The 14,900-nt window shown below is 35.9% G+C and overlaps 1 protein-coding gene across 6 annotated transcripts in view; it reads left to right on the top strand.

Annotated features, from left to right (window-relative positions):
- Window positions 1-14,900, top strand: part of LOC108333981 (phospholipid-transporting ATPase 2) — a 31,339-nt gene that overhangs the window by 15,343 nt on the left and 1,096 nt on the right. For all 6 annotated transcript variants that reach the window (XR_008246151.1, XM_052870915.1, XM_052870913.1 and 3 more), the window contains 15 exons: window positions 1,273-1,415; window positions 5,555-5,651; window positions 5,790-5,899; window positions 5,984-6,148; window positions 9,026-9,180; window positions 9,259-9,339; window positions 9,507-9,627; window positions 10,891-10,997; window positions 11,303-11,434; window positions 11,912-12,065; window positions 12,404-12,521; window positions 13,098-13,271; window positions 13,415-13,466; window positions 13,904-14,031; window positions 14,335-14,485. Coding sequence is in view for 5 of the 6 variants with exons in the window: in XM_052870915.1 (XP_052726875.1) it covers window positions 1,273-1,415; window positions 5,555-5,651; window positions 5,790-5,899; window positions 5,984-6,148; window positions 9,026-9,180; window positions 9,259-9,339; window positions 9,507-9,627; window positions 10,891-10,997; window positions 11,303-11,434; window positions 11,912-12,065; window positions 12,404-12,521; window positions 13,098-13,271; window positions 13,415-13,466; window positions 13,904-14,031; window positions 14,335-14,485 (1,888 nt within the window). In the remaining variant the exon portion in view is untranslated. The remainder of the gene's footprint in view (window positions 1-1,272; window positions 1,416-5,554; window positions 5,652-5,789; window positions 5,900-5,983; window positions 6,149-9,025; window positions 9,181-9,258; window positions 9,340-9,506; window positions 9,628-10,890; window positions 10,998-11,302; window positions 11,435-11,911; window positions 12,066-12,403; window positions 12,522-13,097; window positions 13,272-13,414; window positions 13,467-13,903; window positions 14,032-14,334; window positions 14,486-14,900) is intronic.

The raw sequence follows: 14,900 nt of genomic DNA, 5'->3' as shown, positions 1-14,900 counted from the left end.
TCGACCGGAAGCGTCGCGGTGTGATTCCGACACCGGGACAACGGCGCGTGACAAACACGCACATGAGATCTGACGGAGAAAAGAGGCGTGTGACGGCGCGTGCGGAGGAGTCTGAGACGTCGACCACCAGGGTTAGGTCGCGCTCGAAGAGACGATCCAGATCCGCTGGTCACCAGTCGAAACTGCGACGGTGGCCGGCGGCGGACAGTGGCCGGCGGTGGCAGGCTGTTATTGACAGTGGAGATCGATTGGGTTGAGGCTTGCGACGGCTGGTTCGGTGAAGGCAGTTGCCTTTCTAGGGTTCCAGAAGACTTTAGGTCTCTTTGATTCTGGGTGCATATGAATGGAAGCCAATGAGAATGCCGACGTTTGGGCATTAGAGAAGGGCCTATTCTAGTTTTACTGGGCCAAAGTATGGAAGAACAACTTCTTTAGCTGTTATCAGAGGAAACCAACTTGTTGTTGGTCATGAAGATTCTAGGTGGCTCTTGTGAAAGACACTCAATTGATCTAAAGATCATAAGCATAAACTTGGCTACGAAAACTGGAGTAGGACTGTCCATTGAAGGTACAAAGGTACTGGTTAAAAAAGAGATTTTTAAGGGGCCGACGGCGGCCATGGCGGCCGGCCACCGGCAGACAGCAAAGACAGCGGAAGTAGATCAGACAAGCTCTGATACCAAGTGGAAAATAAGACTGATTTATTATTCTCAATCATAAAAAATACATTCTGATACTCTCTATTTGTAATAATTTAATTCTCCTAAAAAGGGAAATAGGGAAACTAGGAAAGTAAAATAAAATAAAAGATTATATATCTATTTCCTCTAATTAGGAAGATTCTAAAGATATTATCTCAAATTACAACAATATTTATCTGTTCTAACACTAGATTCCAGCAGTCCTAACATAATGAAAGATGGATAGCTCAAGGTACAAGCTAGTGAGTTAGATCTAATTGTTCTACAACAGACTCCAGCTCTCCTAACGAATAACAGCTGACTAAGTTCTAACACTAGAGTCCAGCAGTCCTAACATAACGAAAGATGGATAGCTGGAGGTACAAGCTAATGAATTAGATCTAACTGCTATACAACAGACTCCAGCTCTCCTAACGAATAACAGCTGACTAACTAACTATTAAAGGGTGTCGACACAATGCTGAGTCTTCTTAATATACTAGCAGAGAATAGTCTAATAACACAGTATACTATCATAGAAGCACAATTTTTTTTTTATTTATTTATTAATGATGTTTGTTATATATGACAGTACAGCGATAAGTGAGGACCTGGGACAAGTTGAGTACATTTTGACTGACAAAACAGGAACACTTACTGAGAATAAGATGATATTTAGAAGATGTTGTATTGGTGGCAATTTCTACGGAAATGAAAGTGGAGATGCATTGAAGGGTATGGTTGCTTGAGGAAACTTTTATTTTTGCCTTGTTAACATTTAACAGTTGTATTTGAACTTTTCCTTTACCATAGAAAATGTGTCGAAGATATATTGAAATTTGTCTAAATGAGTTGGCTTCTTGTTTTGAGCGTGTATTGTATCTTATGCATGGCTAGTGCCATGGATCTTGTGAACATAATGATTTAAGAAAACTAAACTGAATTGTGCTGTTTCCATCTACCAAGGAAAAAGGGTTACATATTATGAGAAATAAAGAAGATTGGGAGAAAATATCCCTTATGTGTTTAGACTACACATAGGGTAGTTCATTTATATTGTAAGATATGGGCCAATGTCCTTAATACAGAATAGACTAAGCCCAAATAACAGAAACACACATCTTAACATCTAACACTCCCCCTCAAGCTGGAGCATATAAATCATATGTTCCAAGCTTGTTACAAAGATAATCAATTCTAGGTCCTCGTAAGGACTTAGTGAATATGTCTGCCAACTGGTTGCTTGAGTTAACAAACTCAGTCTTGATATCTCCGGATATGATTTTTTCTCGAATGAAATGACAATCAACTTCAATGTGTTTGGTTCTCTCATGGAAGACAGGATTAGAGCTAATATGGAGAGCAGCTTGATTATCACATATAAGTATCATGTGAGTGACATCTCCAAATTTCAATTCACTAAGCAATTGTTTAAGCCACACAAGCTCGCAAGTAGCTGATGCCATAGCTCTATATTCTGCTTCTGCACTCGACCTTGCCACAACACTTTGCTTCTTACTTTTCCAAGATATCAAGTTGCTACCAATAGAGACACAATATCCAGAAGTAGACCTCCTATCAGAAGGGGAACCAGCCCAATCAGCATCTGAATAGCAAACGATCTTTGTATCGTTGTTAGGGCCATATAGCAAACCTTTTCCAGGTGATCTTTTAATATACTTCAGTATACGAACAACTGCATCCCAATGGTCTTCACATGGGGAGTTTAGAAATTGACTCACCACACTAACTGCGAAGGAAATGTCAGGACGCGTAACAGTAAGATAGTTTAATTTACCAACTAGTCTTCTGTACCGTTCAGGATCTGAGAAAGGCTCCCCCTGATTTGGTAGGAGTTTGATGTTAGGGTCCATAGGTGTCTCAACAGATTTACAGTTCATTAACCCTGTTTCCTCCAAGATGTCTAACGCATACTTCCTCTGAGATATGACAATACCATCATTGGATTGTGCTACTTCAATACCCAAAAAGTACCGGAGTTTGCCAAGATCTTTGGTTTGAAAATGATGACAAAGGTGTTGTTTCATCTGAGAGATGCCAAGATAGTCGCTTCCTGTGAGAACAATATCATCGACATACACTATTAAATAGATACATCCAGCACTCGAGTGGCGATAGAACACTGAATGATCCGCTTCACTGCGAGACATACCAAATTGTTGAACAACACAACTGAATTTACCAAACCAGGCCCGAGGAGACTGTTTTAGGCCATACAAGGATTTGCGAAGACGACATACCAATCCAGATGACTCCCCCTAAGCAACAAAGCCAGGCGGTTGCTCCATATAAATTTCTTCCTGCAAATCACCATTGAGAAAAGCATTTTTGACATCAAGTTGGTAAAGAGGCCATTGTCGAAGAGCGGCCATGGCAATGAAAAGGCGAAAGAGGTCATTTTTGCCACTGGAGAAAAAGTATCACCATAATCCAAACCAAAAATCTGTGTGTAGCCTTTGGCAACCAGTCGAGCTTTCAAACGATCAATTGTGCCATCAGGACCAACCTTGATAGCATACACCCACCTGCAACCAACAACAGACTTTCCAGATGGTAATTGGACAAGCTCCCAAGTTCCACTTTCCTGTAAAGCACTTAATTCATCCATCATAGCTTGACGCCAACCAGGATGAGTTAAGGCATCACCCACAGATTTGGGAATTGACACAGAAGAAATGGATGAGAGACAAGTATAAAAAGATGGAGATAATCTGTGGTAATTAAGAACAGTATAATGGGGGGAAGGGTTACGGGTAGAGCGTATACCTTTACGGAGGGCAATAGGCAAGTCAGACTCAGTTGCTGGAGCCGGAGGAGACACAGGAGGCGGCACCGGAAGTGAGTCATGAGGGAGACAATTACGGCGACTATAAACCTGAAGGGGTGGAGGTGAAGGATGATCCTGTGGTGAATGAGAGTCTAAAGAAGGAGAAGACAGAATGGGTGGAGCATCACCAGGAGGATCACAGATAAGAGGAATATCAACAGTAACAGGGAGAGGTATAGAACTAGAAGATAGATGTGAAAAGTAAAAAGAAGACTCATCAAAAGTGACATCAGCAGAGATAAAATGACGATTGAGGGAAGGGGAAAAACACTTATAGCCCTTTTGTGACCGTGGAAATCCTAAGAAGACACATTTGTGAGACCTAGGAGATAACTTATCAAGACCAGGACTAAAATCATGAACAAAACATGTAGACCCAAAAACTCGAAGAGGTAATGGATGCAGAGGGTCTTGAGGAAATAAGATAGAATGAGGGATTTTGTTATCTAGGACGGAAGATGGCATGCGGTTGATAAGATAACATGCTGTGAGAACTGCATCACCCCAAAAACGTGAGGGTACTTGACCATGAATAAGAAGTGTACGAGTTGTTTCAATAAGGTGTCTATTCTTACGCTCAGCCACCCCATTTTGTTGAGGGGTATAAGCACATGAGGTTTGGTGAAGAATGCCATGAGAAGCCATAAACTGTTTAAACGGTTGAGAAAGGTATTCACGGCCATTATCACTACGTAAATTTCGAATAGACACTCCAAACTGTGTTTTTATTTCATTGAAAAAAGATTGAAAAATAGAAAACAACTCAGAACGATTCTTCATTAAAAACAACCAAGTACATCTGGAATAGTCATCAATAAAGGTAACAAAATACTGAAAACCTAAAATGGACTTAACACGACTAGGTCCCCAAATGTCAGAATGAACCAATGAAAAGGGGGACGACGCCCGTTGTGAGACACTACGAGGAAAGGAACTACGAGTATGCTTCCCTAACTGACAAGACTCACACGACAAACTTGATAATGTGGACAACCTCGGGACAAGTTGTTGTAGTTTGGCAAGACTAGGATGACCGAACTGAGCATGAAGAAGGGATGGTGACTCCATGACTACGCCAACATGTGGAGAAGGGCGGAGATGATAAAGGCCATGAGACTCACATCCTGTGCCAATCATGAGGCTCTGATACCATATTAGAATGTGAGTTTATGCCTAACTCATCCCCACAAAACCGGCTTGTAGGGTGAGGTTTGCACCTCACTTATATATTATAATTTGGTCTTATCTCTAGTCGATGTGGGACTTCCAACACACCCCCTTCACGCCGAGGTATAGACATCTCGTGCGTGATAGTAGAAATTGGGTGGTCCGATAACGGGTGGAAGAGAAGAATAGAATGCCCACTTAGAACTCGCTAGGATAGGCTCTAACCATGGCTCTGATACCATATGAGAAATAAAGAAGATTGGGAGAAAATATCCCTTATGTGTTTAGACTACACATAGGGTAGTTTATTTATATTGTAAGATATGGGTCAATGCCCTTAATACAGAATAGACTAAGCCCAAATAACAGAAACACACATCTTAACATCTAACACATATATTGCTTCCTTCAACAACAATACCGAAGGGCACATGTATACTAAATAAATTGAATTGAAATATATAAATATTAGGTACACATTCAAGATGCTGCAAAAGCAGCGGACACTTATTTGGTTCTAACATAACAAAATTGTGTAATGGCTTTTCTCAAAATCGATAATCAAGGCAGCCTACTCTCATACTTATGGTAGTGAGATTTCCAGCCTTAACAGCTCCAATGGTGTCCTTGGTTTACTAAGATTTAGTAATTTTAGTTTTCTCTATATGAACATGAAAGGATTCATATTTTTTTTATGAACACGAGTGAATTCACTTCTATTCCTTTTCTTCCTTTACTGCTTCTGGATACACTCATTGTTTGTTTTAATCACTGACTATTTTCTGAAGATATATTTTATCTTTAATTGTTTCAGATTTCAAGTTTAACCACATGATTATTTACATCTTGTGATGTGCAGATGTAGAGCTTATCAATGCTGTGTCCAGTGGTTCTTCAGATGTTGTACGATTTCTTACAATTATGGCAATATGTAATACCGTCATACCTACGCGAAGGTAATTCTGCCTTTATCTTTGCTAGGACACCGGATATGACAACTGTTAAGGCTAACAAATTTCTTGGTTGGGATATTTTTAGTAAGCCTTTACTAGGAAGTTATTAATTTGTGCTTGATTTCTTGTTGTCATACTTAGCAAAACTGGAGATATCTTGTATAAAGCACAGTCTCAAGATGAGGATGCCCTTGTTCAGGCTGCTGCTCAATTGCATATGATTTACTTTAATAAGAGTGGAAATATTCTTGGTACTGTGCTTGCTGTTACTTTTTAAAGCATAACTGGCTAATTGGTTACATAAGTTCATTTAATCACTCTTTGTAATTTTTCAGAAGTCAATTTCAACTCTTCAATACTTCAGTATGAAGTCCTGGAAATCCTAGAGTTCACCTCTGATAGGAAAAGAATGTCAGTAGTATTGAAGGATTGTCAAAATGGAAAGATCCTTCTATTGTCGAAAGGAGCAGATGAGGCTATTCTTCCGTTTGCTCGTGCTGGTAAGGATATTTATGTTTCCTGTTCAATTGTATGTTATGGTATTCAAATAATGTTTACACAGGGATATTCTTTCAATTCATGATTCTTTATACTTCTCCTTTCTTCTCACAAATATGGCCAGCTGTTGGTTTAGAGTCAGAGAGCAGTATAATGATTTCAGATGAGCAGGGAGTGAAATATTGAGATTAAATACTCATGTGCTATTGTCGTAACTTGTAACTACTTTTACAATCCTTGCCAAATATTGGTGCCAAAATGTTGTCAGTTCTTTTCTTTTATTTTACCGTCCCATTCTTTTCCTTAGACCTGTTTGCATGTATTGTAACTAACTTTTCAAATCTGATCCGATCAGAATTGATCATATGATTTAGATTAATTGAATGACTTTTAATTAAATCTGACTTGAACATATTATAAGGTCTGGCTTTGGCTATAAACTTGTGAATTTTTACAAGGCCCATCTTCTTTAAAGGCTGACAAAAGATCTACATTAGATAAAGGGGAAAACTTGGTTCTGTGTCTAGGACTTACAACCGCAACCAAATTGAACAGTTTAAAATTTAGGGGAGGATATGACACCTCAATCGATGGTAAGGAAAGCTTTTGAGGCTTAAAGAGAGTTTACAATGGAACTTACATCTACTTCATCTCACCCTACAGAGACAAGTGACTCGTGACCTATCAAATGTAAGACATGCCTTGTTTCTCTTGAGCAAACCCTTGGGTTTGTATGTGTTATATCAGTTAGTTTTATGTTGATTTCTAAGGCCTAACTCAATCTTCTTCCGTTATCTGGGTTTAGGATTGATTGTGAGACCATTGATGGGGTTATATGATTATATATAGAAGTGATTAGTTTTGCATCATTTATGGAAAGATAAAGAGGAACCGCTAGGTAGTTAATGTATGTGCAAAGAAGGCCCTGAGAGGTACCAGTAAGAAGAGTGAATTTTGTTGAATACTTTTTTATCAAGAAATGTATATGCAGAAGGCTTTATTTTATTTATATGGAAATCAACATATTGATAGAACATGAGTAAAACAAGAAACCTATCAGGTAATAATTAACTGATAAAAGGTAATGCCTATAAAATAGGATAAAAACATATTTATCCTATTAGTTGATATTACTTTTATTTAAAATAAATTTTCATAAAAAAATTAATGTATTCTGTTTCTTAATTAATTCCAACACTTTTTCTTCGACACTCCTCCTTGACTTTTGAACTACAAATTCCAAGTTTTTGTCTCAAGTATTCAAATCTAGCTTTTGAAAGTGCCTTGGTCATAATTTCAGCGCTTTGATTCTCTGTTTTGCTGTATAGTAACTTCACTTCTCCTTCACTTGAAGAAAAACTTTTTCTTAAAATGTTTAGTTTTTCCATAAAACACTGGATCATTGGCAGTTGAAATTGAAGCTGGTTGTCTATAAAAACCTGTATACTTTCTTCTTGTTCCACATACGAATCTGTCATTATTGTTCTGATTGAAAGAGTCTGATTCACTGCAGCAACAACAACTACATATTCTACATTTGTAGTTGATTGAGCTATAAAATCTTGCTTTTTATAGTGCTAAGAAAAAACTCCAGAACCAAAAGAAAAACAGTAATGAGATGTGCTTTTCACGTCATCAACACAACCTATCCAATCACTATTATAGTATCAATGAAACTTAAACTCGTGAGAACGAGAGCACATCACACCATAATCTAAGAGCCTTTAATATATCTAACAATTCATTTGGCAGCTCAAGAATGAACATCACCAGCACTGTGCATGAACATTGAAAGAATACTTACTGCAAACATGATGAGGTCTCGTAGTAGTAAGATACATTAGGAAACCAATTTAGCTTTTGGAATAATGTTCATCTATGTTATCGGTTCCATCATCTTTGCTAAATGACTTCTTCTGGTTAATTGGTGTATCAATGCTTAGTCCTCCATGCAGAAATTCTTTAGTATTTCCTGTACATTTTTTTTTTGACATATAAAAGCTCCATCTTTATCTTGCTTCACTTTCATTCCCAAGAAGAAGGACAATAAACCAAAGTATCTCATTTCAACTTTGAACTCCGTTATTAGTTTCTCATCAATCCCTGTCACAAGTATGTAATCAACATAGATAGAAACTATGATAAATTAACCCAGACCATTTTCCATCCTTTTTGTGTGGCCAAAGCAAGCATCATTCTGATTGTATCAATGAACAGAAGCAAATGTTTTTGAAAAATCTACCTCCAAACACATAAGCATATCCTTTGACTACTAATCCTACTGTGTAATTGTTTATAGAATCATTTGCATTAAGTTTGTTTATATAAAACCATTTGAATGCTATAGGTTGTTTGTGTTGAGGGCTTTCCACCATCTCCCATTTGTCATTTTCTTTGATCATTTTGAGCTCTTCCTCCATAGCTTTAGTAGTCAAATGTGTGTGGTATGTATAGTGTAGTAATGTAGTAACCGGATAATAATAAATAGTAAAAGGCCTGCTTGAACAAGCTTCTCTAGAAGTATTTCTAGAAGAGAAAAAGAAGTAAAAATGAAATGAACTTTTCCATAATAAAGCATAACAAATTAAAATAATAGTAATAAAAATTAATTAAAACACAATACGCTAACTAACAATAATTAGAAATTATATAATACTAAGAATATATATTTATATGTATATGTGTGTATATATATATATATATGTATGTATGTATGGATGTATGTATGTATATGTGTTCTAAAACATTGGAATAAGTACCCAAAAAAATTAGAATAGCTGTCATTTCAATACCACTACCTGCTATCGAGTTTTTATTTCCTTTGGGGTGAAGGGGGAGGGGGGCCACTGCTCCACCATTGACACCATTGATTATTGCAGGGCAGCAGACTCGACATTTCATTGAAGCTGTGGAGCAGTATGCTCACTTGGGATTGCGTACATTATGTTTGGGTTGGCGTGAGTTAAAAAAAGATGAATATAGAGAATGGTCTTTGATGTTTAAAGAGGCCAGCAGCACTTTGGTTGATAGGGAGGTAAAGGGCATATACTTATGGCTTATTTAACGTACTTTTACTCAAAAGCTCCATTTCTCAGATTAATATCTTTCACAGTGGAGAGTAGCTGAGGTCTGTCAACGAGTAGAACATGACTTGGAAATTCTTGGTGTAACAGCAATAGAGGATCGTTTACAGGTGAAAATTAGCTGTACTAGCTGATAACAAACTCATAGATAATACTTTTAAATTCATGTAATTTTACTGAATCCCATCTACTTTAGATGAAATGGAAAAAATTAAAGAATTTCCCCAGTGATTTTATGTGATGACCATTATGATTTATTTTTATGTTTTGCTTTTAGGATGGAGTGCCTGAAACGATAGAAACTCTAAGAAAAGCTGGAATAAATTTTTGGATGCTAACTGGAGATAAGCAGAATACAGCAATACAAATCGCTCTGTCATGTAATTTTATTTCCCCAGGTGATTGATTTGAGATCATGTTGTAGAATATTGTTTTCTTCTTAGTGATGTGCAAATAGTACAACTATTGTTTTCTTCTTATACTGAGGACGGGACATCTTGAGCGTGACATTAAATATTTATGGATAGTCCCATAATAGGTGACTCAATAGGTCTAACAACTTTCAATAGAATAAATTTTGATACCATTTTACAAAGTAAACTATAAACCTAATTCAATTCAAAATCAACTTAGAAAAAATCAACTTAGAAAATGAAGTTTGCTTCCACTTATGAACTATATATTACACTTTTTATCCATATAATTTTAATAAATAAAGAATGTAAATACTGATAATTGTGCACAGGTTTAAAACAATCATAAAACTTAATATAACAATTGTTCCAAAACGTCAGAAAAGCATACATTTATGCATTTTGATGATTACTATCTATCTGACAGCACTGATAATGGAATGATGTAATGTGATAGCTTAAAATCAAGAAGTATCTTGAATACCTCACCTGAATTTAAAAGTATCTTAATATCCTATTCAGGATCCACATAAATTTAATAATGTAAATACTGATTAATTGTGCACTGAAATTTAAAGCGCTTAATATGATGATCATTCCCAAACGTAGTCAGACACACTATTTATAAATTGTACTAATCACTAGCTATCTGAAAACACATTGATAATTGGAATGAAATAAATCAGGAAATATATATAATACCTTATTTGAATGTGTGACTTCTGGTTAACAGCTTGGGCTACAAACATAAAAAAGAATACTTTTTACTGTTTGATTAGCATTCTTCATACTTAATTGAAAGGTTATTAATTTATGTTGGTAATACTGAATTGGCTTTATTCTTACAATTCCCTGCCCCTAAAACTAAGAACTGAATGGATAGCTTCTATCAATTGATGGGGATAAAATAACTTCTTTTCAGCTGAGAAAAATTTTGGTAATTGAAATTATGCAAAGATTCGAATAAGGAAATATTTAGAAATATATTTTCTTTGAATTTGAAATATGTCAAAGTCCTATTCTGGATGCTTCAAAGGTTCATAGCTTAGCTTACCAACATAAACAACACCACCGTTTCAACTTCAACTTACATATGTGTTGATCATAGTCCCATTTTTTAAGAGCTTGTCTGTTTATGTGCACAAATTGCATTAAATTTTATTGTTTGATTAGTATTATACATCCTTCTTTGGAAGGTTTATATTGAGGAGCCTTTATTCTTACAATTCACTTCCCAAAAACTAACAGAACCAAAGGGACAGCTTCTATCAATTGATGGAAAAACAGAGGAAGAGGTTTGTAGGAGTTTAGAAAGAGTGCTACGAACTATGCGGATAACTACCTCAGAACCCAAGGTATTGCTTATTAGTTTCTGTATTATCTTAGAATCCACTATTTTTGTTTTTCTTTACCGTTCATTTTTTTATTGTGTGGTTTCTATTTTGAAGGATATCTTATTATTTGCTCTTGCACCTTTTCTATCCCTTTCTTTTGTCCAACAAATTTCTTTTCATATCTAAAATAAAATAAATCTAGTTATGAGCAACTTGTACGGACACATCAGGTAATCTAACTAGGAACTCATTTTTGCAAGCATATGGTGAGATCAAGATAATTTGAAAGGTTTTGGAATTCATCTGATCATTCTTTTCTCAAACAGGATGTGGCTTTTGTTGTTGATGGTTGGGCACTTGAGATCGCACTTACTCACTACCGTAAAGCTTTCACTGAGCTGGCAGTTTTGTCGAGGACCGCTATATGTTGTCGTGTGACACCATCACAAAAAGCACAGGTTTTTGTTTTCATCATTTTATCTGCTTACAATAATATGTTGCTTCTGTTTTTGTAAGGCTAAGCTTTATAAGGATGACTTAGTGGTAAAGTTGGAAGAGAGGGTGGGAGAGGTTGTGGATTCAACTCCCCCAACAATTTGGAGATATAAGGTTGGTTTGAAGGGCTTGGAAGGAACGGAGGGTGGGAGAGGTTATGGATACAATTCCCCCGGTAACAAATACTAACAACTAACATTGCCAATAAAAAAAAAGGGCTAAGCTTTGCATTCCTTCATTTTTAGTTGCCATCCATGTTAATAAGGGGTGTCTGGGCTCCTTTTAATTAACTAACCTATTGCAATAAGACGGGGGCTGAGATGACCAGTATCTTATGTTTTTCTCTAATGGGAACATGGTACTTCTATTTGTATTATTCAATTCTACTTTATCAGAAAGTAATGACTCTGATTTGTCTTGTATACTATTTCTTGTTGCAGCTTGTTCAGATCTTAAAATCATGTGATTATCGAACATTGGCTATTGGTGATGGTGGAAATGATGTAAGGATGATACAACAAGCTGATATTGGTGTGGGTATCAGTGGCAGAGAAGGATTGCAGGCAGCAAGAGCAGCTGATTACAGTATTGGAAGTAAGCCATTTTACTCCTTTGCTGGTGCAATCATATGATATGTATATTGTTCTTCAACACAGTTCCCCAGTTACCGTCTGTTTCTTGTATTTTGAATTTGCTAGATATTTTCACACATATGGTTCAATTTCTGACGCTGTTCTGTATATAAACCTATATCAATGACTTTTCTTTATTATTCTTGACTATAATTTGATTCAAAGCTCTTCTACTAATTAATATTTTTTAGTGGTTGGAATAAGAATAAGACAGGGCAGATTACTGTTTCTCATTCTTTCTAGTTGCTTATGACTACAAGATTTCATCTCTTTGATGTTATGGTTATTCTTCATTTTCAGAGTTTAGATTCCTGAAGAGATTGATTCTGGTCCATGGCCGCTACTCATACAACCGCACAGCATTTCTTTCTCAATATTCATTCTACAAGTCCCTATTGATTTGCTTCATCCAAATCTTGTGAGTTTCTTTGACAAGCTCTTGAATTTTTTTTTTTCCTAACAAACATTACATATGTCCCCAGCCAGTATGAGCTGGGTAGCTGTATACAGTAAGTTTCACAGAAACACCCACAGCTAGCCCAGAAAAAAAGGAAAACAATGTCTGTTGTTTTTCCATTCTATTTCTTGTGGTTATTATGACTATGATAATCACCCAAGCATTTCAGGAATCTACCCTTAAAAGCTAGTTTTTAAGGGAAACAAATCAAATACTTATATATTCCACTAAACATCTCATTATTTGATGTAAGATTTAGGTAACTCAGTACCCAAGTCCCATCATTTTCAAAATATCAACAATTAATTCTAATACCAAATTATTAAGCAGTCAAACATTTGAGGAACCCACTTAAACTGTTAAGCGGGGTGGAGAACCAAACAGACTCCACCAAACATTTCATATTACTCACTGTGGGACTTAGACATCCCATAATATAAGTCCCTATTAAAATGTTGTGATGCATGAAATACATTCCAATCTTCTTTATATTGATCTATTCTCAAATTTTTAAGGTACTGATGGTTGCATCTCCAGTTTTTCATTTATTTCAGGTGTCTCTGGAACTAGCCTCTTCAATTCTGTTAGCTTGATGGCTTACAATGTTTTCTACACCAGTGTCCCTGTTCTAGTCAGCGTGCTTGACAAAGATCTTAGTGAGGAAACTGTAATGCAACATCCGCAAATTTTATTTTACTGCCAAGCGGGAAGGTTTGTAATTGTACTGCTTTTTGTTATAGATAGCAGAACTATCAAAATGTATTACAACTGAATATCCCTTCAATTAACCGGAAAAGGAAAATTTTTTATGGCCATTTCATTGGGTAAGCATTTGACTAGAAATGTTGAAACAGGCTTCTGAATCCTAGTACATTTGCTGGATGGTTTGGGCGATCTCTGTTCCATGTGAGTTTTATTTGATATTAATCAATTGTTTATAAGATGATGAGTTTATAGGAAGCTTATAATCATGAGTCGTAACCAGTGTTGTTATCGCTGGGCCAGAATTCTGCCATATGCATATGGTGGATGGTTTAGCAGCCTATGCATGAGCAAGGTGGAAAAGAGAAAATTAATATAAATGTATAGTAATTAGGTGTTAAAGCAGCTATTAAATTGATAAAGAATAATAAAAATTTAAAAAGAGTGTCACATATTAAAAAAGGATGTATAAATATTAAAGTGAATAACAAAAATAATTGAAAAAGGAAAAAATAAAAAAGCAGTATAAATATTTATTCTGCTGTTTAACTTTTTAATTCTATTAATTATTTATCTCTACTTCAAAATTATTTAGTATATGTGTCTGGTCATTTATCATTGGTATTGATTGTAATTTGCAGGCAATAGTTGTATTTGTGATAAGCATACATGCCTATGCTTATGATAAAAGTGAAATGGAGGAGGTTTCAATGGTTGCACTTTCGGGTTGTATATGGTTACAGGCTTTTGTTGTGACAATGGAGACCAAGTAAGCTTTAATATTGGTAGCCATTGATACAACTGTTACCTCGACTTAGAGTGCTATGCTGTTTGTAATGAACTGAAAGGACTATCTTGTGTATAATGTTTCCATTTTTAATGAGAAGAGTTTAATTTTTGGTGGTGCTGGAGTTAGTGGGGAGGAATATTGCTTTTTTGGCTTGGTTGCAAATGTTTGGTTGGCATAGAAATTCCGGAAAAAAGTCGTTTTATAGTTCAAAGCATTTTGCTTCAACTCGTTGCAGAAGTTTTTCTGGTTTGATTACCTGACTCTTATTTTTTATGCCTACAGTTCCTTTACTATATTGCAACATATGGCTATATGGGGTAATTTGGCTGCCTTTTATGTCATTAACTGGATCTTCAGCGCTCTTCCTTCATCAGGGATGTATACAATTATGTTTAAGTTGTGTCATCAGCCGTCATATTGGATAACAGTATCTGTAAGTAGCTTCTCATTTCTTGCACCTTAATGAAGTTCTTCACTCTCAATTTTGCTCTTTCTCTTTCCTTTCTACTCTCATCAGGATTGCATTCAAGATTTTGTTTTTCTATTTTTTATTTCGAGTAAAACAAATTAAACACGTCCATGCTATTTCTATGTTCTCCTTTCCAGCAGTGTTAGATCACGAAATTTAACATTCTACAGGAATCTTGTCCCAAATCTGTACGGCATTGAGTTCCATATTTTCCTGATAAAATTCACGTATATTTCTTGCCTGTAAAATAAATTAACATAGATTGCATGGCTCTCGCAAGAAGCCAAATTCATTAACGTTATATGCATTGAACTCCTTTATTTTTCTTAATAAAGTTCACACATCTATTTCTTTGCCTGTGAAATAAATCGACGTAGGT

The sequence above is a fragment of the Vigna angularis genome, chromosome 11, assembly GCF_016808095.1.
Source record: "Vigna angularis cultivar LongXiaoDou No.4 chromosome 11, ASM1680809v1, whole genome shotgun sequence".
NCBI lineage: Eukaryota > Viridiplantae > Streptophyta > Magnoliopsida > Fabales > Fabaceae > Vigna > Vigna angularis.
This window is presented reverse-complemented; position numbering and strand designations above follow the sequence as displayed.